The 23,883-nt window shown below is 39.4% G+C and overlaps 1 protein-coding gene across 1 annotated transcript in view; it reads left to right on the top strand.

Moving 5' to 3' along the window:
• The first annotated feature begins 2,099 nt into the window (after positions 1–2,099).
• Positions 2,100–23,883, top strand: part of Zfyve1 (zinc finger FYVE-type containing 1) — a 59,536-nt gene continuing 37,752 nt past the window's right edge. Inside the window, 2 exon segments of the mRNA XM_078050468.1 lie at positions 2,100–2,341; positions 3,951–4,870. Of these exon segments, the coding sequence (XP_077906594.1) occupies positions 4,388–4,870 (483 nt within the window). The 5' untranslated portion in view covers positions 2,100–2,341; positions 3,951–4,387.

The raw sequence follows: 23,883 nt of genomic DNA, 5'->3' as shown, positions 1-23,883 counted from the left end.
TCCTGGCAAAAGCAAAAGCAAATCCTCTCTGAAGGAATAAACCTCTATGCTAGGCCTCAAAAGAATCCCCACAAAATTTTTTCCAAGGAAAATGAAACCCATAGTAAAAAAAAAAAATAAACAAGCATGCAAACACCATAAATGAGCAAAAACAACTAACAACAGACATAGATCTGATGATTCCAATTATCTGCTAAAAGAAATAAACTCATGTTTTCATTATGATTGACATATTGCACTTACATAGTAAAAAATTCAACAATCCTGAGTTCAACCTCCAGCACCGTAACTGCCCCCCAAAAAGAAATAAAGAGAAAAAGAAAAGGAAAAAATTCAAGAGTACAAGTATGTTTAAATGAAAACTCTTCTTAGTTCCTCTCCTAGGAGGTAACCATTTTCAGTTTTAGGGATTCTTTTAGGGCTAACCATTAAAACTTGAAAAGAATTTAAAGGGATTTATTAGATATCATTTTATTCCTAGAATATAGCAACATCCTCATTGAGTAAGGATATGAAGCCATCTATTTAGGCTAAAGAAAATTATATTGGTAGTTCTAGGAATAAAACTTTCTAAAAAAATTATATATTCTACTGCCTAGTCTCAGCTTAGTTTCTTTTTTATTTTGACTTCTTTACTGGGATTCACCCCTTTCTTCTCCTGACACCCCCTTATGTCCAATTAACATTTAAATTTTAAAGTGCCACAGATAGCTTAGTTCTTAATATTCTGATTTGTTATCTGACATACGAAAAAAAAAAAAACTCAGTCATGTTGCATGGTTAGTACATTACCCAGTTTTGGAGACATAATTTTCAGCCAAATAATCCTCATATATGGCTCATTTATTATTATGTAGATTGATTTTTTCCTATTTATTATGTCCCATGAATCACAAAATAAAAAAGGATTCTATTTGAAATCAGGATATGAAGTCTTATCACAGCTTTGTCAATAACCTGCTGTTTGACCTTGACAAGTCAGTTAATCTTGGTTTTCTCTCCTGGGTTAACGATTATCAAAGCAATTCCTTTATTATATGGAGAGACTGTCTTACCCCTAGTCATATCCATATGTATGTATTTTTTCCTTTTTTTTTTTTTTTAAGGCACCTATGCAGTCAGGGATCTTTTCTAGAGCAAGCACCGAATCTTAAACATCACAGACCAGTGCTCTTTTCATCATATCAGGCTTTCTTTCAGTGTTGTTTCAAGAAATAAATGGAAAAAAAAATGGAAAAGAAAAGGGAATGCATGAGACAACTATAAGACCATTTTTAAAAAGCCAGCTAGGCTGGCACGGGCTGAGGTAGGAGGATCACAGCCAGCCTCAGCAAAAGGAGGCACTAAGCAATTCAGTGGGACCCTGACTCTAACTAAATACATTACAAAATAGGGCTGGAGATGCGGCTCAGTGGTTGAGTGCCTCGGAGTTTAAAAAACAAACAAACAGAAAAAGCCAGCTAATAGTGTCAGCAATTAGTAGAAAAAGTTTAATTTAAAGCAAACCCTAATTTAAAGATAACTTAAAATGTACAAGTTCTGAAGTTATATAGGGAAAGGTCAGAAAAAGAGCAGGGAGGAGAAAAAATTAATGATGGGTTTGGTGACCACCATTGTCGGGAAAAACAAAACTCCCTCAAGACTACTTGAAATTATCTTAATTCTTCCTGTTTTTTCCAGTTTGTGCTGGATGAAATTGGCTAAGTGGAGACCGCTTGTTTTTACACATTTCAGAAGGAATGATTCGCAATTAAGGATTATTTGAAACTACGTTATTTCCTTCGGCATTTCCCATTTACACTAAACATTATCACACCAGTTGTCTAATTTGGCGCCATTCCTCCCCAAGCCGGAACCCTAAACAACTCTGAAACCTGCGGAAACCACTGTCAATACAACGTCTCCAGGTTCCGAAATGCTGGATGGCCTGCCTTCACCTCCCGCTTGTAAGAGCCGCGCTTGTGTCTGGGAGTTGTAGTCACCTGGAATCTGCACTTCCGGAGTATGGGGACAGAGGATGTATCCTGAGAACTACAACTCCCAGGAGGCGGTGCGTGCCCTCCTTCCCCACCTCCGGCGTCGGGCTCCGCCCCCCGACGCTCCTCCCTCCGGGGCTGCACGGCTCACGCCTTCCTGTTAGTCTGGGCTGGGAGAAGTTCACTCCGATCAGCTGATTCCAACTGACAACAGGAGAGGAGGAAGCCCGGGAGGCAACCTAGGAGGAGGGGGGGCGGAGATGGTGATGAGGATGGATCCACCGGTGCCCTGAGGAACAGCCGCCACCCCCACCGGCGTCCCACGGCCCCCAGACACCGCCTCGCCGAGGCTGAGCTTCTCCGTGGTGGGATCCCCGGGCCACCGCTGGCAGGGCGGGGAGGGCACGGCCCTGCACCGGGCAAGCGGTCGTCCTGGGGCTCCGGCTGCCCCCGGGAGGAAGGGGGGCCGGGTGCGGCTCGAGTGGGGGTTGGGTGGCATAAACAATGGATTCGGCTCCGGGCTGTGCCGGCGTGGGGGGGGATTTTGGGGGGCCTTCTTTGTTCTTCGGCTCGGCTCCTACCCCTCGGGTTGTGGTAGTGTTGTCCGGGAGGAAGGAAGGGTGAGGAACCCCGGGTTAGGGAGAGGCGTCGAGGTGGGGGCCCGAATGGGCAGATTGTTTGCTTGGCCTGGCGGGGATGAGGTGTTCTTTGAAGGATGATTTTATGCTTTTTACATTTGTGACAAGTTTTGATTTTCATTTCCTTTTTGGGAGCAGCCTGGGCAGGACTAGAGATTAGGGTGTAAATAAGGTTCCCTAGTCACTCCCTTCGCCTTCCTTGTTTATCTAAAAATAAGATTGATAGATTGATTACCTTGGGAGAGGAGTGAATATCTGTAAGGAAGACTTCACAGTAGGATGGGGCTTTGGAATAGGGGTTAGGGCTAGGGGGGATTCGGAATGTAATTGTAGAAGTTACCAAAGCCTCTTTCCTGCCTCAGTTATCTTTTTTTTTTTTCCTTTTTTTTTTTTTGAAGTTATTTTTAAGGTAGTTTTTGAATGACCAAGAGAAAAAATTGTTTTGACTCACTACTGGCCTGTCTTTGCCGAGGGCCATAGTGCAGGAATCCTACCTCCTGTTGCTCCCTCTTTCTTTTCTTTTCTTCCCCCCCCCCCCCCAGTTTCAGAAAGAAGGGACAAAAGGAAGTTCAATAATTGTTATTGTTTTTGAACTTGAAATTGTGATTGTTATTTCTAAGCATCTGTCTATAGAGTTGAAACAGTACAGTTACAAGGATAACCAGATCTGCCCAGAACTTTGATGGGTCTAAAGTTTATTGTTACTATCTTTTTTTCTTTAGTTTTTTTACAGATCTCTTTCCCCACCTCCTAACTGTGAGGTGCAGATGGGGGTGCAGAGGACAGTTTGCTTAGTGATTTTGATTCTAAATGTAATAATTAAATGAACAGAGTGTATCAGTCTGGGGAATAGAATAGCAAAGTCTTTTAAATGCCCTGAGCCTAGAATTGATGTTTGTTTTTAAAAGGAGGAGCCTTACCTATGATTTTGGGAAGAAATTTTTTTTTCATGACTATGCTTTTATTTAAACTACTTAGGCCGCAGTTATGACAGATAAATTGGATCAGTTTTTTTTAAGAGACAGCGAGAGAGAGAGAGAGAGAGAATTTTTTTTTTTTTTTTAATATTTATTCTTTAGATTTTTGGCGGACACAACATCTTTGTTTGTATGTGGTGCTGAGGATCGAACCCGGGCCGCGCTACCGTTTGAGCCACATCCCTAGCCCGGGAAGAAATTTCTAGTATCAGAAAAAACCAGAATAAGTTTTACCAGCAAGAATGAGAGTTCTGTCCGTAATTTTTGCTTAGTATTTAATCAGAGTCTTTTTGTTTGTTTGTTTAAGGTGCACTTCTGTTTTTTAGATGAGTGAAATCCTTTTTCTTCCTCTATTGTAGGCATCTCCTGAAATATCGACTTGAGGTTGAATTATATTGAAAAGCTCCTGACCACTTAATTTCATTACAAAAACTTTGTGGCTGAGGCACAAGAGATGAGCCCATGTGTGTGAACCCATCACAACTCTGATTGCCATCAAAGACTCTGTCAAATTCATATGACTGCATCTTTGCCTGCACTTTATGAAGGATGAAATCTTCAAACCAAATCAATGTTGCTGCTGTTGCAAGAATCTTGGAGGCAGAAAATTAAAAAAAATCAACCATTTGCAAGTGTGTGAAGAATTATACTAGGACAGGTTATCTTTTTTTAAGTGAGGTGTTTAGAACCCTGTGGAAATTTTGTGTGGTCTTCAGACTCAAAGTCTTTGTTTTTGCTTCTTGGAAAAGCTCAGTGACTATTATATGGTGGGTGTGCTTCCTTACCAGTCTGAGTTATGAGTGCCCAGACTTCTCCAGCAGAGAAAGGCCTGAATCCTGGGCTGATGTGCCAGGAAAGTTATGCCTGTAGCGGGACTGATGAAGCTGTCTTTGAGTGTGATGAGTGCTGCAGTTTGCAGTGTCTCCGCTGTGAGGAGGAGCTCCATAGGCAGGAGCGCCTTCGAAACCATGAGCGGATAAGACTCAAAGCTGGCCATGTCCCTTACTGTGACCCCTGCAAAGGCCCCAATGGGCATTCTCCAGGTGTTAGGCAGAGGGCAGCCGTGAGGTGCCAGACCTGTAAAATCAACTTGTGTCTGGAGTGCCAGAAGAGGACTCATTGTGGGGGTAACAGGAGGAGACACCCTATTACTGTGTACCATGTTAGTAAGGTTCTGGAGTCCCTGGAGGGGGAAGAGATGGATGAGGAGACCAAGAGGAAGAAGATGACTGAGAAGGTTGTGAGTTTCCTCCTAGTAGATGAAAATGAAGAGATTCAGGTAAGCACTTGTGCATGGTGGGATTCACATGGCCTTGGAGGAGATAGAAGGTAGCTCTCTTTTTTGTTGTTGTTACTGGGGATTCAACCAAGAGGTGTTTTACCATTGAACTATACCCACAGTTCTTTTTGTTTTTATTGATTTTATTTATTTATTTATTTTTTTATATTGGGGATTGAACTCAGGGGCACTGAGCCACATCTCCAGCCCTATATTTTTTTTAACATTTTTTTTTTTTTTAGTTGTAGTTGGACACAATACCTTCATTTAATTTATTTATTTTTACGTGGCACTGAGCTAGGTGAGCGCTCTACCGCTGAGCCACAACCCTAGCACCCCACAACCCTATTTTGTATTTTATTTAGAGACAAGGTCTCATTGATTTGCTTAGTGCCTTGCCATTGCTGAGGCTGGCTTTGAACTAGTGATCCTCCTATTTTAGCCTCCTGAGGCACTAGGATTGCAGATGTGTGCCACTGTGTCTGGCTTGTTTTTTATTCTGAGACAAGGTCTTACTGAGATTTTTTTTTTTTTTAATGTTTGTTCTTAAGTTTTAGGTGGACACAGTATCTTTTATTTTACATTTACGTGGTGCTGAGGATCGAACCCAGTGCCTCCTGCATGCTAGGCTAGCACTCTACCACTGAGCCACAACCCCAGCCCTCTTGCTGAGTTTTTCCTGAAATGCTGAGGACGTCCTTGAATTTGAGATCTACCTACCTTAGCCTACCAAGCCCAACAGGAGCTCACATTCTAATCATTAAAAGCCAACACCTCTGAGGGCTTAGAGTCAGATTTAGTTACCAACATCATGAGCTGGGGATAAGTTACTTGTTTGAGTTACTTAGTTTCTTCATCTATAAAATGGGAATAGTGCCTAGTCATTGGGCTTCTGTGAGGATGAAATGAGACTCTAAAGTGTGTTGCATTCTAAATGCTCAGTATATGCCAGCTGTTAGTATTATTATTAGGTAATCACTTGGGCATGGTGGGATTCACATGGCCTTGGAGCAGATATGTTCTTAGAACTGTTTTAAAACAGCTTTCTGAAAGAGAATACTCGGCAAGTTGTGTGTAAATGTCTGTGATAAAGGACTGTGCATATCCAGGGAAAGAACTACTAACTGGGTCCATGGTAGCGTTAAGTAATAAGGTATGAACTTACTGCCTTGATGTAAAGGGAGAGGTCTTCAAAAAGTACCTTTTAGGGCTAGGGATGTAGCTCAGTGGGAGTCTTTACCTAGCATGCACAAGGCCCTGGGCTTGATTCTCCAGCACTACCCCCCCAAGCTCCCAGAAAGAGAAAAGTATCTTTTATAAGGACAGTATTCTCTCCACGTAGCCTCTTTTTGTTTTCATGTAGAGACTTCTCTCTTACTGTGGCAAAATATCGAGTCCGAGTAATTTATAATATTAAAGATTCTTTTTTTTTTTTTAATATTTTTTGTCAATGGACCTTTATTTTATTTATTTATATGTGGTGCTGAGGATTGAACCCAGGGCCTCACACATGCTAGGCAAGCGATCTACCACTGAGCCACAACCCTAGCCCCTGATTAAAGACTCTTTTACCTCACAGTTCTGAGGCTGGGAAGTTCAAGAGCCATGACACTGGCATCAGGTGAGGCCTTCTTGCTGCATCATAACATGGCAGAGGGCATTACAGGATGAGAGAGAGCAAGCATGCCCATTAGAGGACCTTAGCTTGATGACTTTGTCTAACCCCAGTTACTTCTCAAAGGCTCCACTTCTAAATACCATGGACATATGAATCTGGAAATTAATTTTCAACTTAAAATTTTGGAGGGGACATTTTAATCATAGTAACTTCTGAAGCCAATGTGGGCATCTAGAATAACTAGAGGATATTTGATTTTAGTTGGGGGGAAGGGTAATACGCCATGGGTGAAGCTAGGAGATGGTAATGTCTGACCAGGGAAGAGGTAAGGTGATGTCTACACATTCAAGTGGGCTTTAAAGGGAAGACTGCTTGAATTCACATACTAATTTACCATTCACTGGCTGTATAACCATGGTTATTTAAGTTCAGCAACTCAGTAGTTTCATGTCAACTTTTATAGGATTACTGAGAGGATTCCAAGAAATTAGGAATGGAAAGGACTTATTACAGGGTCTGGCACACAGTGTCCAATACCAGTTTATTGTCAGTATCCTTGGGGATACAATGGACTTGTGGTCCATTGACTCAGTACTTGTATGATGATGATGATTCCAGTCTTTGGATGGGAGGATTACATGTGTAAGTTACCATTTACCACTTACCCACTAAATATATTTCATCTCTACTTTTTTCCTTCTTGGATAAGCTGATGGAAGCCTGTACTTTCATTGTCAGCTAAACACTTTGCTAACACACTTTTCTTTATTGGTTTGAGAAGAACTAATAGAGTATGGAAGAGTGACCCAGATCCCATTCAGCCTCCCTTGTCAACAATAATGTCTTCATTATGGATTATGCTCTAATTGAGCGACATTGTGGACTAAATATTTTATAAATGGAGCACTTGGATTTGGATGATTCTTATTGGTTTTGCTATCAATTCTCTTTAATGTCCGTCTTTGGAAAGTCACAGTTTGTATTGTTGGCACTTTCCTAAAGGGAGAGGAAGATTTGGGGTGAACAGTAATCCTCATGAATTTTGGGTTGGCACTTTTTAAAAAGAATGTATTTTTGAGGAAGAAAGATGTGTATTATTATTTTTTAACAGTGATTTATGTTCCTTAGAGGATTAGGAAAGTGTAAAGAAATGTAAAGAGGAATCCAACTATCTGAAGATGAATTTGTCCTTCATCTTTGTGTGTGTGTGTGTGTGTGTGTGTGTGTGTGTGTGTGTGTGTTATTGTGTCATGTATACAATGGGTCTGTTGGTAAAAAGACTTCTGCTTTTTCTCTCTCCATAAATATTGACCAGTTTCCAGGAAATAATAATTTATTAATTGCAAGCAATACTGGTTGGAACTAATGGATTAGACACAGAATTTGTTCATTTTAGGTGAACATTCATTCTCCAGAGTCATAAGTAGAAAAATCTTAAGGAGAAAATATCTGGTTCAGTTTTCTGATAGGTGACTGTCCAACACAATGAGAAAGGTCATTGTTTGATACAAGTCTAGATAATAAATTCCTGGAGAATAAGAGAATTTTTTTTCTCTGTACAGTGTACAATGGTAAGCACATCATCAGAGCATAAATTCTTGTTGGTTAGTATGTGATGTCATATCTCAACTGAAATTTTTCAAAATGGGTACCACACATATAACTAGTAAAAGACCAAAATAATATAACAGAACATATAATGAAAAGATTGCCTTCCTACTTTGTACACTTGTTTTTTTAAAAAGAGCAATCACTGTTAATAGTTAACTGCATGCCCATATAGATTTTTTCATGTATAATTATAAATATATTTATTTTTCCTTTTTAAGCTAAAATGAAACTTAATGTGTGTGCTGTTCTGTACTCCCCAACACCCCCACCTTGCACTTGCGTGCTCTGATGTTGGAGATGGAACCCAGGGGTGCTCTACCCTGGACTACATCCCAACCCTATTTATTTATTTATTTTAGACTGGTTCTCACTAAATTGCCCAGGCTGGCCTTGAACTCCTGCCTCAGCTTCATGGATAGCTGGGATTATAGGCGTGTGTTACTATGCTTGGCTGTTCTTGTCTTTTTTCCATTAAAGGATATCTTGTGGGACTTTTCATACCAGAACATTGAGGTCTGTCTCATTATTTAAAGAATGCCTAGTATTTATTTGAATTGCCTTTCTGTAATATAGTCTATTAACCCATTATGTCCCATCATCTTATATAGAATTGAAAACTTGGGGGCTGGGGTTGTGGCTTAGTGGTGGAGCGCTCGCCTGGCATGTGTGAGGCCCTGGGTTCGATCCTCAGTTCCACATAAAAATAAGTAAATAAATAGAATTGAAAACTTGGGACTGAATGTGTGTATTACTGGATATTTTATTTATTACAAACAAGGATGTGATGAATATCCTGTATCTGTATTTAGAAATAGAATCTTTTGTTGAATGATATGTGAAATTTAAATATTAGATATTTCTGAGTTTATGAACCTCCCTGCCCCTTAGTCCTGGTGATTGAAATGAGGGGTGCTCTACCACTAAGCTACATCCCAAAACTCTTTTTTAATTTTGAGAAAGGGTCTTGCTAAGGTTCCAAAGCTGGCCTTGAACTTGTCATTCTCCTGCTTCAGCTTCCCAAGTAGCTGGATTATAGTTGTGCACTACCATGCTTAGTTTGAAATTCATTTTCTTAATCTGGAGTACTACTATGAATATCCCCTCATTTCTGGTCTTTTCTCATGTAATAGCTAAAATTACTTTGCTGTTTGGAACTATTCTTTGTACTTGTATGAGATCATTTAATCCTAATGATAACTGTTTTTATTTTATTTATTATTTTCATATTGTTTTTGTAACAAGTCATCACAAATCTAGTACATTAAAACTGCACAAATTTATTCTAGTTCTGGAGGTCAGAAATCCTAAAACAGATTGGTAGAGTTATATTCCTTCTAGAAGCTGCAGGGCAGAATCTATCCCCTTGTCTTTTCTAACTTCAAGAGTCTTCTTGCATTCCTTGGTTCGTGGCCCTGTCATCCCATTTCAAAGCCAGCAGTATAACATTTCTTTTAATCCCTCTCTATGCCTCTCTGTTTCCATTGTCACATTTCCTCTTCTGGCTACTTCTTATAGAGATCCTTGTGATGACATTACACCCACAAAGATGATCTACCATAATCTCCTGATCTCAAGGTCCTTAACTCAATCACATCTCAAAGTTCCCTTTGCCACATAAAGTGACATATTTACAGATTCCAAGGATTAGGATGTGAAGAGCACTGGGGAGAAGCCAGTGTTCAGTCTACCACACCCTAGGAAGTAGATTGTGTTTCAGAGATGAGGACATTGAAGCACAGAGTCAAGTAACTTGCCAAGATCAAGTTACAGTAAGTGGCAAAGGATTTGAACACAGGCATCCTGGCTTTAAACAACAACAAAAAAATTATAGTTGTAGATGGACAGAATGCCTTTATTTTATTTGTTTATTTTTATGTGGTACTGAGGATTGAACCCAGTGCCTCACACAAGCTGGGCAAGGGCTCTGCCACTGAGCCTCAGCCCCAGCCCTAAAATCCTAACTTTTAACTATTATACTTCTTCTGTCTTTGACTGAATCATACAAACTTTCCAATTAAACTTTATTATTATGGTCATCAGTACCAGTGTACCAATTCCTCATTGTGTTTGTGAGGATCAAAGGAAACATAATTCTACATATAGGTAAGAGACAATGTTATATACATTGGAGTATCCCTTCCTCTTAGCACTGAGGACTCAGAATTAGGCCCTGTTTCTTTTTTTTGTTTTTTCCTTTTTTGTTTCTGGCCATTTATGGGTTTTGATAATTTTCAGTTTAATTCATAGGGATCATTTTAGCACTTTGTAGGCTGCTACTGTCATGTGGTTTCCTCAAATTCTGTGGCCTAGAGTTTCCTAACATTTGTTGCTTGTAATTCAAGAATTACTCAGCTTCTTTTGGAAAATCTAAAAAGATTAATTTTTTTTTTTTCAGAAGGGAAAATGTTATTCTTTCCTTATCATTTGAGTGTGTGCTTCAGTGGTAAATTTGAGGAGAGACTGACTTTGGATGTCAGAAGTCACTTATCATTCTTAAATTGACACAATTGGCCTACTAGCCAAGGACATTGATTCATTCATTACATTTTTTATGTTATATGCCAGGCACTTACTAGGTTCCAGGAACATAAGATTAATAGTCAAGGCCCATGCCTTCATATAGTTTACCATTTATGTGGTGAAAGCAGATTTCACACATATAAACACATAAAAAGTGCAGAGTGTGTAGTTTAGTGGTAGAGCCACATAACCACAATCCCCAGTACCACCACCACCACCACCACCACCACAACAACAAGAACAACAAAAACATAAAAAGATGGTTCAAATGTAGTATTATTAAGAAAGAGTTAGTTGGAAGCCTTTTTTGAAGGATGGTCAGATAAGGTGTTATTGTAGAGGTGATTTTTAAGCAGAGACCTGTTTCTAATTTGGGAAGTCCAGGTGGAAGGGACTGGGGAAAAAATTGAAGGTGATAGCATGCTTGAGGTGTAGAAAGAATGCCATTGTGGCTGGCAGAGAGTGATAAGAAAAGTGGTGTAGAGGTAATCAGGTGCCAGATACAGGAGGCCTTGCAGGCCATGGAAAGAAGTGTGAATTTAATTTTAAGGGTGATAAGAGGCCTGAGTTATACAAAGAAGTCATCTAACCTGGTAGAAGTTTTTTAAGAGCTGGCTCTTAAGTTTAGTGTGTAGACTAGATTGTAGTAATTGTAGAGAGATGAGGGAAAGCAGAGAGACCACATAGGAACCTGTTGTAGAAGGTGAAATGGATTTGGAGTTAGATGGGGAAGATAGAGAGTAATGAATCTGGGACAAAGTATGGAAGTAAAAAACAGAAATGCTGATACATTGGGAGGAGGAGTGAGGGAGTAAGAGAATTCAGTAGTGGACCCTAGGCATTTGGCTTGTGCAAATGCCACCCACTTAATACTCCAGATTTTATTGACTTAAATTGATAAAATGAAGTACCTGATTTATACAATAGAGAGCTAAATTAATCTCATTTGGTGTTATCTAAAATAATGGTTCTCAACCAGGAGTGATTTTGCCTTTGGCAATGTTTGGAGACATTTTTGTGTCACAACAGGGGTTAGGAGTTATATGCCACTGGCTAGTGGGTAGATTACAGAATGTTGCTAAATATCTTACATAGAGCATAGGCTAGTCCCTCACAAAAAGAATTATCTGTTATAAAATGTCAGTAGTGCTGAGATTGATAAACTGATATAACAGATGAAGATTCAATCTAATAGGTGATCTGGATCATAATGAAGTGGAAAATATATCAGAGATAGCCAAGTGCAGTGGTGCATGCTTGTGATCCCAGTGGCTAAGGAAGCTGGAGCGGGAGGATTGCAAGTTTGAGGCTAGCCTCAGCAGTTTAGCAAGGCCCTAAGCAACTTAACAAGACCCTGTCTCAAAAGAAAAAATAAAAAGGGCTGGGGATATGGCCCAGTGATTAAGTGCCCCTAGGTTCAATCCCCAGTATCTAAAAATAAAAAATTTAAGAAGGAGATGTATATGATAAAAAACATGTATGTATATATGTATATGTGTGAGTATATTTATATATGTGATGATATGTATGCATATCAGGGACAAAATATTTAACCAAACACCAGCTTTCCTTCTTTGGGTTCTGTTTACTCCTCAGAAATAATCTGGTGAAATCAATGTTCCTATTTGGCATATTTTGTTACCTCTGTAGTTGAAATGATTAGTCTTTCTGGATTGCATTCATTGATTTTTCTAGGCCTCAGTGGAACAGTAGTAGGAAAACCAAAGGACTTGAAGATTTAGAGCCTGTAATAAGTAAATAATCCACACTGACAAGTCTTCTATAATCCCCTGGAGCCAGAGGGAACACCCTTAGCTAATAACTTGAAGGATAGAAGAATAAAGTTTTTAGCAATTAGGGTTCTTAGTGGAGGAAGAGGATGGTATTTTTCTATCTGTTGGGTCTCAAGGAAGTCAGACATCTTATTTTGTCAGAATATTTACCAGTCAAGAGGAATAAAGGTGAAACACTAAATGGGGTTTTCCTCCTCCTTTATTCTGGTATATATATAAAAAGAAAATCCCACACAGGTTTTTCCTTTTTTTTTTTTTAATACCACCCTATTCTCCTCTTGGTCTCTTCTATAGACTTCCCATGACTGTCCTATTTTTAAGAGAGCAGAGCAGAGAAACTACACCTCTTTTGTCTTGGGAGACTGGGACAGCAATTGGGCCCAGGGGCTTTTTGTGGCAAAAAGTCTTCTGCAGTTAAGCCCTCATGCTGACCAAGCAGGCTCATGAGGAAACCCAGTGACTCAGGAGAGGCTGACCAAGTGTCCACCTGGGCCAGGCCCTCCTGGACTCAAAAGTAGTCTTATGTTCTCTTTGAAATGGGAGTCCAAGATGAGTCTTCTCTCCTCCCTTCAGCCAAGTCATTGGTCATCTTATTGAGACCGTTCCTTTAAGAAGACCCATCAGGTTGCTTGGCTGCTTCACTTGTTTACAGTCCCAGAATAGTGCTGCCCAAAATACTGGGACTTTTTTTTTTTTTTTTTAATTGGCTAAAAGAGACATTATTCTAGTGGGATTCAGAAATGGAAAATAGCAGAGTGTGTTTTCTTACTAGTGTGTTTTCTTACTGTATGGGTATTCTCTACCACAAACTGACTGTGCTGGTCTGCCACAGTTCTGTGCCACATCTGTCTTAGTCTCATGTGCTGTTGGCCTCTTTGATCCTGTCCTCCCTCTGGTTTCTGGTCCAGGGTAGCTTCTTGGGCCTCGTTCTATACCAGCCATCTGTTTCAGTGAGGCTGGCAGAAACCCTACAGGACTCCATCTTGGTCAACAGATTATGAACCAGAGGAATCATAATTTTCTCCAATATTGAATTTTCCCATTTTTCATTTCAAATGGCCAGACTGTTACAGTGTAAGGACTAATTTTGGTGCAGTGGCTGGTTACTTCTTTGGCAAATTCTGCTTAGAACCATGAATACATTTACCATGGGTTTCTTAGGTGCCATGTTTAAAAAAAAAAAAGTAACGAAAATTGTAGATCTGCTTTAGTCAAAATAATAAGCAATAGTTGGATGAGTAGCAGAGTGTTCCTCCCCCACTCTCGCCTTTCACTCAAAACTCAAGTAAAAGCCCCCTTTGTTTAGTGATGGTGATAGAGGGAAGGCATTAAATGGGATTACTGGGAAACACAGGGTTGAGGATGACTCAGACAAACAGAAAGATGAAAGAGCCCCTATTATGTGCCCTCAGTTTCTGCTTAGCATCTTGTGAGCTTTCTGAGCCTTGGGCTCATTCAGATATCACAGATTCCTGTCATTTAACCTGGGTGACTATTTTGTTTAGTACCAGGATTGTTTAAAATTTGACCTATATAAGCCATTGAAACCACTGTGAGTCAGCTTTTTAGGGAACTTGTCTTTAACTATTTTAAATTACCTCCAGTTTATGTGCTTCTCTTTTTTTCTTTATCTGTAGTTCCTTGAAGTGATTGATTTTTTTTTATTAATTGGGCAACTATTTATCTTTTCAAGCTTAGGTTAATATAGGTAGATTTCATATTAAGTTGGTTAAAAAATTATTTTTAATTGTAGATAGACACAATACCTTTATTGTTTCTGTCTGAAGTTAGAACTGCTAAATGTGTTGATCCCTCCCCCACCCCGCCACCCCAATCAGGGATTTCAGAGGTGCTCTACCACTGAGCTATATCCTCAGTCTTTTTAATTTTTGAAACAGGGTCTCACCAAGTTGCTAAGGCTGGCCTTGAATTTTTTTCTTTTTTTTTTTTAAGTTTATTTTTTAGTTGTAGGTGGACACAGTACCTTCATTTTATTTTTATGTGGTGCTGAGGATTGAACCCAGTGCCTCATGCATGCTAGGCAAGCGATCTACCTCTGACCCACAACCCTAGCCCATGGCCTTGAATTTCTGATCTTCCTGCCTTAACCTCCTGAGTAGTTTGGATTACAGGTGTGCACCATTGCCTCTGGCATATTGGGCACATTTGATTGGTGATGGGAAATCAGAGGAAAACTAGTAGAGGTATCATGAAAAAGGGAAGGAAAACAAGGATATAAAAATTCCAGGCATGAAGAACTAGAAGGTCTTATGGGAAGAGACACATAGGGGACTTTTGGAGGCAGGAAAGGGTGGTTGCTCTCTTGGAGGATGTTTTTGTTCATCGTGTCCCTCTTTTCAAGGCTTTTGCCCAGCAATTAAGAGACTCTATTTGACTGGTTTATGTGGTCAGCCTGGTGGTGGCTGGGATTCTTGGGCAGAGATATGTTCCAGCCATACATAAGCCCCTGACCTCTGTTTTGACTTTGCTGTAGGATAATTTGGCTTTCTGATAGCTCCTGAAATTGTTACCAAAAGCTGGGTCCTTGTCCCCAGTGTTAATCCAATAGTGAGGATACGATTTTGAGAAAAAGGAAAAAGTTTTATTGCTTTGCTAGCAAAGAGGAAACACAGGGGACTCCTGTTCTAGAGGCTGTGATTCTCCCCATCAGCATTAACAGGGAACTTTTAAAGAGGTGATTCAAAGGCTGTATTCCATGTATTCTCTGTTGGCCTTGTGATTCACTTGCTAATTTGGGAGATAGTCATTTCTGAGATCTTCTGGTACCTTCCCAAAGTCTAGATTACTTTGTTCCTATGGCAGGTGTGTACTAGGACAGATAAATTTACCTAAAATGGGGAAGAAAGGTAATCCTGTTTCCCCTGAGATTAGGGAGGGGTAGAGATTAGGGAGGAGCAGGGAGAGAGGAAGAGAAAGAAACATATCCATTTAAAAAATAAGTTGCAGTGGCAGAGAAGCAGGGGATAAAGTAGACCACTGTTACAAAATTATTTCTTCCCTTCCCGATCTTGAGAAGATTATTACTGTCTTTGAGAGAGCTTGATTCTACATTATAGAATCCTTAAAAAGAATGACAGGGTCATATCCTGGCACAGACACACCATTTTTAAATTAAGGGAAAACATGACCCTGAGAAACCCAGCAGTGAAAGAATATTCTAGAAATTCTCTACTTTCCAGCTCAGTCATGTCTGTCTGAGTATACCATTACATGGCTAAAATGTTTCATAATCTTTTTTTTTTTTAATTAAAAATTTTTTGGTAGTTGTAGATGGACAGAATGAATGCCTTTATTTGTTTATTTTTATATGTTGCTAAGGATGGAACCCAGTGCCTCACACATGCTAGGCAAGTGCTCTGCCACTGAGCTACAGCCCCGTAATCTCTTATAATCTTTTCTTTCAAGGAGCTCAATTCATCTTACATGTATCATTCAATAATAGCCATGAGCATTTATAGAATTATCAATTGCCTGCTGTAATAATTGGGGTAATCTCTCTGAAAAAGTTATGAAAATAGCCTTTTTTTTTTCTTTTCTCCTCTCAGTGATGGGAATAGAACCCAGGGCCTCATATATGCTATGCAAGTGCTCTATTACTAAGCTACATCCTTCCAGCCCTTAAAAAATATTTTAAAATGAAAACTCATCAAGATGAAGCCAGTCTAGGGAGGGATGGTAGAGGCCATCATTCCCTGGAAAATCCAGCTATCTTGTTTGTCTCTGAGTAGAGATTATTTGAGGATACCGCCTCCCCCTTCCATAGCCTTTCAGGTCCTGGTGACTGTGGGTTTAATTTGTAGTTGATAGGTCCCTTGTTTTTCTCCCATGTCTCAATAAATTCTTTTACTCAGATCTGGCTTATTTGACAGACAACCTTCCTCCTTTCCTCCTTTCCTTTTTCTCCTCCCCTCCCATATCTTCCCCTTGCTCTTACCCCAACACCTCTGTCATGAATTAAGAAACTATATCTGCCGATTTCAGGGGAAATCGTTTCTATAGCTAAATATGAATGATTTTAAGCTAAGGTACTGTTTTTCATTGTGACATATCTTTTTCTCCCATTACCATACAAAATTGAATTTGTAACACTTTTTAAAAGGACTGCCTTAACATTTTGGCTTTAAATTGCTTTTTTCCTTGACCACCATATTTAAAAGAACAACTCTTGTCCCCACTTTGTACTTCTAGTGGTTTTTTTTTTTTTTGAATCCAGGATTGAACTCAGGGGCACTTGACCACTGAGCCACATCCCCAGTCTATTTTATATTTTATTTAGAGGCAGTGTCTTACTGAGTTGCTTAGTGCCTCACTTTTGCTGAGCTGGCTTTGAACTCAAAATCCTCCTGCCTCAGCCTCCAGAGCCACTGGGATTACTGATGTGCACCACCATGCCCAGCTGTACTTCATATCATGTCATATCATGTCACCATTTGGCATAACATGCATTTTTAAGGATAACTTTTGAGGTATAATTTATCCATGATATAATGCACACATTTTAAATATACAGTTTTTTTTTATGAATTTTCACAACTAAATACACCTTTAACCACCATACTCAAGACATGGAACATTTCTACCACATAAAGGTTCCCTTGGGCCTCTAGGAAATCATTCCCCAGCAATCACTGATTTGCTTGCTATCACTATAGATTAGAGATCCTAGAATTTTATGTAAAAGAATCATGTAGTATTATTTTGAGTCTGGCTTTTTTTGTGTGTGTGTATAGTGCTGGGGATTGAACCCAGGGCCGTGTGCATGTAATGCAAGCACTCTACCAACTGAGCTATATCCCAGCCCTTAAGTCTGGCTAATTTTACTCAGCATGGTGTGTGATGGTTTTTTCTTTTTTTGGCAGTATTGGCTGTTCATCCCAGGGTCTTGTAGAAGTTGAGAAAACACATAAAGAAGGAGCTATACCATTCTATTGCCCTTCTTATTTTGAGAAAGGCTCTCATTAAGTTGTTTAGGCTAGCCTTGAACTTGCAATTCTGTTTCACTTCCCAAGTAGTTTGGGATTACAGGCATACGCCACCACATCTGGCTATTCACTGTATTTTTGTGTTTTGGAGTTTCAGCTGTGTTTTTGCAGGTCTCAGTAGTTCATTACTTTTTATTGCTGAGTACTATTCCATTATGTGGGGATACCATTGTTTGTGTATTCACTTGATGGGTATTTTGTGTACTGTATCTTTTAATTGAATACTGTCTCTCTTCTTCCCATTAGAGTGTGATTTCAATGAGGACAGTGTTTTTGAGTTTTGCTTTTTAGTTGAATTATAAATTGCACAATTCACAATAGCCTTTTTTTGTTTTTGTTTTTTCCTTGCTAGGGATAGATCTCAGGACCTCATACATGCTAGGCAAGTGCTATATTATTGAGCTATACCCACAGCCTTATTAGCTATTTTAAAGTGTACAATTAAGTGTATTTAGTATGTTCACACACAACATTGTGCAACTATTCCCTATCTAGTTTTTTTCAATATTTTTTATTTTACTTTATTTTTCCATATTTTTTGGTGCATTATAATTATTCATAATGGTAGGGTTTGTTGTTACATATTTGTCTTGCAGATTTCTGATTCTCTAGTTCTAAGACATTTTTATTACCCAAAAACAGTCTTTCCCATGAACAGTTTTTTTCCCCCCCAAATACACTTTATTATTTTCCAGTTGTAAAAATAGCATGGACCTAGCATGTGAAAATACTGAAATTACAAACTACAGAAAAGTACCAAATTTTATCATTAGAAAACTTAGTATTTTAATACTTTTAAATGTTGCATTTACTTTTTTTTTTTTAAGAGAGAATTTTTTAATATTTATTTAGTTTTTTCGGTGGACACAACATCTTTGTTGGTATGTGGTGCTGAGGATCGAACCCGGGCCGCAGGCATGCTAGGCGAGCGCGCTACTGCTTGAGCCACATCCCCAGCCCAGCATTTACTTTTTAAAGGGCTGGAGACATCGCTCAATTGGTTGAGTACTTGCCTTGCATGTGAAGGCCCTGGGTTCAATCCACAGCACCCAAACAAATAAAAAACCCCAGCTTTATTAAGATATGAGTCATGTATAATTCACACTTTTAAAGTACACCTTTCAGGGTCCGGTAGCATTCATAGGTATGTACAACCATCACCAGTCAATTTTAGAACATTTTCATCCGGCAGTGGTTTTTGACTCTTCTGTTCATCAGCATTTATATTAGTATTTGACACATAGTAGGTGTTCAAATAGTATTTGTGGAATGAATGATATGAATGTCTTGTCCATTTATGGTAATCTAACAGAATACCTGAAGCTGATCAAGGCACTGGCAGTTTTGGTGTCTGATGAGGGCATTTTTCTGCTTCCAAGATGGTGCCCTTTGAATGCTTCTTCCTCTACAGGAGACAGATGCTGTGTCCTCACATGATAGAAGGGTTGGAAGGAAGCATCCTGTTCCTTTAAGCCCTGTTGTCCTGTCCATGAGAGTTCTTTGCCCCTGAAAGGCCTCACCTCTTACTACTATCACATTGGTGATGAAGTTACTTTGTGAATTTAGAGGGGACACATTCCTCAAACCTCAAACCACAGCATGAACTAAATCAATTAATTCAACAAACATTCAACAAGTGGCAACTATATGCCGACAACTAAAGGAGATAATAAAGGGGCACTGAGGCAAAAAGAGCTTGCCCTTGGGAGAGAGGGTAGGATAATAGAAGACTAACCTATAAAAATAGGGTGAGTAATGGCCAGGTGGTACTGAGAGGATGCTATGAGAATTCAGAGGATGATATTGCTGGGAGAGTTATTATTACTACTGACTTTAAAGTCTGTGTTTTATTTCCACTTCACCAGGGCTCCACTGTCACATCCATGTAAAATAGAAATCGGCCCCTTTCACTCTCCTCACCAGACATGAAAGATCTCTTTATAAAGCTGTGTCATAGCTGGGTGTGGTGGCGCATACCTGTAATACCAGGAACTCAGGAGCCTGAGGCAGGAGGATCACAAGTTGAGGGCTGGCCTTGGCAATTTAGACCCTGTCCTTTCCCTGCCAAAGGGGAATCAACAAACAAAAGCGGTGTCATTTATTAAGATCTTCATCTTAAACTGAGAATATAATTTTAGTGAGTCTTTGGTGTAGTAATTCTTGGAATCATGTGACCTTTTTTTGAAGAAGACTTACTAATACTTTCTTATGCATAATGTATATATTATGCAATGTTATAACTTTTTTTTTAATTGAAAAGATGCATCCTTTTGTGGGAGGGTAGGTAGAGAGTGATTGAGTATTCCCAATTATCTGTTTTCTTTCTTTCTTTTTTATTTTTTTGTCCTGGGAATTGAACCTAGCGATACTTCTACCACTGAGCTATATACTATTCCTCTAGTTGCATTTTTATTTTTGAAAAAATATTTTAGATAGACACATATATTTATTTTTATGTGGTACTGAGAATCGAACCCAGTGCCTCACACACGCTAGGCAAGCACTCTACCACTTAGCCACGATCCCAGCCCCTCTATTGAGACAAGTTGCTGAGGGGCTTATTAAGTGGCTGAGGCTGGTCTTGAACTTGCCATCCTCCTGCCTTAGTCCCCTGTATTGCTGGAATTGCATTTGTGTGCCACTATACCTGCCTATCGCTATTTCTTTAATGAGGCATTTGTTGGAAACCTTCCCTAAGGAAGGTTTTTGCTTGGGATAATGGAAAGAAATTCTGGGGTAGTAATGACTCAGCAGTAATCCAAGGCAACTATAACTACAATGTCAGTCAACACTTCTAGCATTTCCTAAACATCTCCACTGTGCATGATTATATTTAATTCTTATAGCTATCTGGTGAATTAGGTTATGTTATCATGTAATAGGTAAGAAAACCTGAGTTCCTGAGAAGATGAATAACTTTTTCCAGGTTATTCTAAAGTCATGAGTGGTTGAATCCTTAATAGTAATGCTTAACATACTGTCCCTTCTCTTAGAATATAGCATCTAGATTCTTTACTGTATTTATTCATCTAACAAATGTGCATTGATTTCCAGTTATGTGTCAGGCACTGTGCTAAGGATATAGTGGTGAATAGCACAGACCAGACCATTGCTGGCATGGCATACATACATTCTAGTTGGGAAGTTCATAGCTGGGAAGAATGGGAAATGTTAACAGATATGGTGGGTGGGAAGGGAGGTTTTGAGCAAGAGAACTGAGTCAGTTTCCCATGATGTGATTAAGCCTAGTTCTCTGTTGTTTGTCTAGCCTATTGCTTTTATTGCTAAGTCCCTAAGCCGTTCTCAGAGCTTTCATCTGTTTTCATTTTGGGAAAATATGGGTATGCCATGCTGTGTAATAAGGGCCACATCTCCCATCTAGAAGCTCTTCCTCTTCCCAACAGTTTTTTGGAGTGTGATGTTTGTCTTGAGAATGAGTCAGTGTGTCCTGTCCTTGGAATTGGAATGCTTTATTCAGATGTAAATGGAGGTGAACTGAGTAAGTTGGGTGTGGTCAAAGAAGCTGATCTTGGAGTTAAAAATGACCCCTGAAGAGCTGGGGTTGTGGCGCTTGCCTCACATGCATGAGGCACTGGGTTCCATCCTCAGCACCAGATACATACAAACATACATACATAAAATAAAGATATTGTGCCCATCCACAACTAAAAAAAATATTTTTAAAAAGTGACCCCTTTTAAAAAATGTGTGGATCATCTACATAGGAACATTCTCTCCAGCTTGGTTGGGTGCAGAGGAGCTGCAGGCAGTGTCTGAAGCAAGGATGGGAGGCACCACCAAAGACATGAGAGGGGAATTCCTGACCCCTCAAGTAATAGAACACTTTAGGGACACTAGAGTGGAAGAAAGTGATCTTTGCCCTTAGCAAATGTGCTCAATGTGTTTGTGAGACCAACCTCGTGACTTCCGTCATCTTAAGAAAACATTTGATTGAGAAATGATTGTGTTTTTTACATGAAACTCTATTAATACATACATGGATAAACACAAAGTATATACTCCTTTTAGGATATAATGAAAGGAAATTTTCTGAACTTGCTGTGTTGGGGAAACAAATTTAATAGAACTTTTTGGCAATATTGGAATGGGATCTCCCTATCATTTGGATTTTAAAAATAGACTGGCTACTGATCTGTTTGACACATTTTGAAAATTAGGCCATGGACATAATCATTGCTTGATGTTCTTTTAAATATAATGAAGGTGGCCTTGACTTTCTCAAGGAAGAGTCCCTTACCTTATTATCCTCCCCTAGAAGAAATAAAAATATCAACCAATTCTGTCCCTGTGTTGATCTAACATGAGGTCAGTGCTGGGCATGAGATGAAGCTTATTACATAATTGTGTGTATAAGGAGGAATCAGTATCTACTTGTATTTTAGGGTATTGATCCCAGTTCTGATAAGAGTGGGAATGTTCTGTTTTTCTAGTTCTTTCTTCTTCTGAACTCATCCAAAAACAAACCAAAAAGCAAAATAAACCTGAAACCAACAAATAAAAGATATTAATAGGAATTTAATTTGGAGAATAACTTTAGTTTTGGAACCTCAGTGGAAAGGTATAAAATAATAACATGTTGTGTAGGATGAAGTATTTTATAAGCACTCTATTGTGATGGGAGGGAATAACCAAACTGCCCATAGTTCTTTGCATATCTTGGGGAAGGAGCTGACTGTTGTCTTCTATATCACAGGGAATACCTTTATAAAACTTTAGAGGAATGTGGGATTGTGGTTGGTACAGATTAGATCCTTTTTTTTTTTTTTTTTTTTTTTGCCAGAGAGTCCAGAACTGGAAGAACCTTGATGCTGAGCTACTTAGGAGTGTTTTCTTTGAGATTTAATTTCTAAAGTCTCTAGTGGTCTGCTGAACAAAGCTCTTTAGTTCCTTTTGCATCACTCCTTTTCCCTTTCCAGGACTATGGGGAACAGAATCCCTGGGTGATGGTTCTTCCTGGAATGATTGTGAAGCCTGAGTTGGAGTTATTAGGCTGTCATCATTCCTGTAGCCTGGTTGGGTCAGAGGTTGACTGCTGAACAGGGAGGGAGGTGTGAGCTTTTGGGTTTCTTACAGATTAATATGATATTAGATGGTCACATACTGAAAAGCAAGCTATAAGGACAGTATTAGAGGTAACAAGTTATTTTGATAGGGGAAGAGGAATCTGAAGTGAGCAGTGATCTTTCATTTTTACGTATAGAATCTCTTTAGGTCTCACCACATTGGAATAGTCCCTGAATAAATAATTCTGAGCTGCAAGCAGGTGCAAGTCTAGCAGCTAGAGCTGTGCACCTGGGTGTTTTCCCAGGGGGCTGGTCTTTTAAGTTATACTTGCTCACATTTGTGCTGACTATGTGCCAGGAACTATGTTATACTCTAAGTATACTTCATTTCTTTTATCTCTAGGAGTCATCAATCTTTGGCATTTTCTAATGCCACATACTGGTAAAGCTAGGAGTGGGATTCAGGTGTTTCTGACTAGCCTAAGATGTAGAGAGTCTAGCAGCAAGCTCTGAAAGAAAGAAAGGCAGAAGTTGGGGAAGGGTGGCTTTGGTGTCCTTCCTGCTTTTGCTCTCTGTCAGGACCCAGACTATTTCAGATGTGTAGGATTGGGTGGGGTGGCCCTTTGGCAGGGCTCAGGGTCAGGTAGCTTGTTTCTCTCCATGAATAGAGCTGAGTGGGATCATTGATTGCAAACAGGCAGAACAAGTAGAGCAGGAGCCTGGAGGCCCTCATCAAAGGGAATCTTATCTTTTCTTTACCTTTGCCTCCCCTGATAGAAAACCAGTCTTGCTATCACCTAAGCAGAAGACTGTTCTCTCCTTTCTGGCTCAGAGGAAAATGACCATAAGTTAGGGCTGAATATATTCATATAATAAGGAACATAATAACATGAAAGGGAGAAGGAAAAATTAAGTCTGGTTTTGGTTCACCAGTTATTTTCTTACTCAGTATTTATTAATTGGCAATTATACTATCAAATCATGGCAAAGATGGCTATATCCTTATTTTACACAATAAAATAATGCCATCAGTACATGTTAAATAATTGTCCATAACTTTTCAGAAGAAAAAACAGCCTGTGGCCTTGAGCTCTTTTTCCAAGTTTTGTCTCTGAACCTGGATGCATGAATATATGTGCTTAACAATACCTCTGGGCACCAAATGCCAAAAAAGTCCCCAAATGCTAACAGGGAGTATTAGTTTCATACCAAATGATATCTTTATTTGTATACATTGCATACATCATTTGGAGGGTGCTTAATGTAATCCCAAGACATTTAATTTTTTACCTAATGGTGCCTACATGCCCCTTATCATGTGCCTGCTCTTAGATATTCTGGGTAGTAGTTTTGTGGGTTAATAGATTCATGACAATAGATTATCATGGGAGAGAATTCCCAGACTTAGTCTTCCCTCCCCGCAGACTGTTTGAGAAGATGATGA

This window comes from Ictidomys tridecemlineatus, chromosome 5, assembly GCF_052094955.1.
Source record: "Ictidomys tridecemlineatus isolate mIctTri1 chromosome 5, mIctTri1.hap1, whole genome shotgun sequence".
Taxonomy (NCBI): Eukaryota; Metazoa; Chordata; class Mammalia; order Rodentia; family Sciuridae; genus Ictidomys; species Ictidomys tridecemlineatus.
The sequence above is the reverse complement of the archived record's forward strand: the minus strand, read 5'-3'. Positions and strand labels throughout refer to the sequence as shown.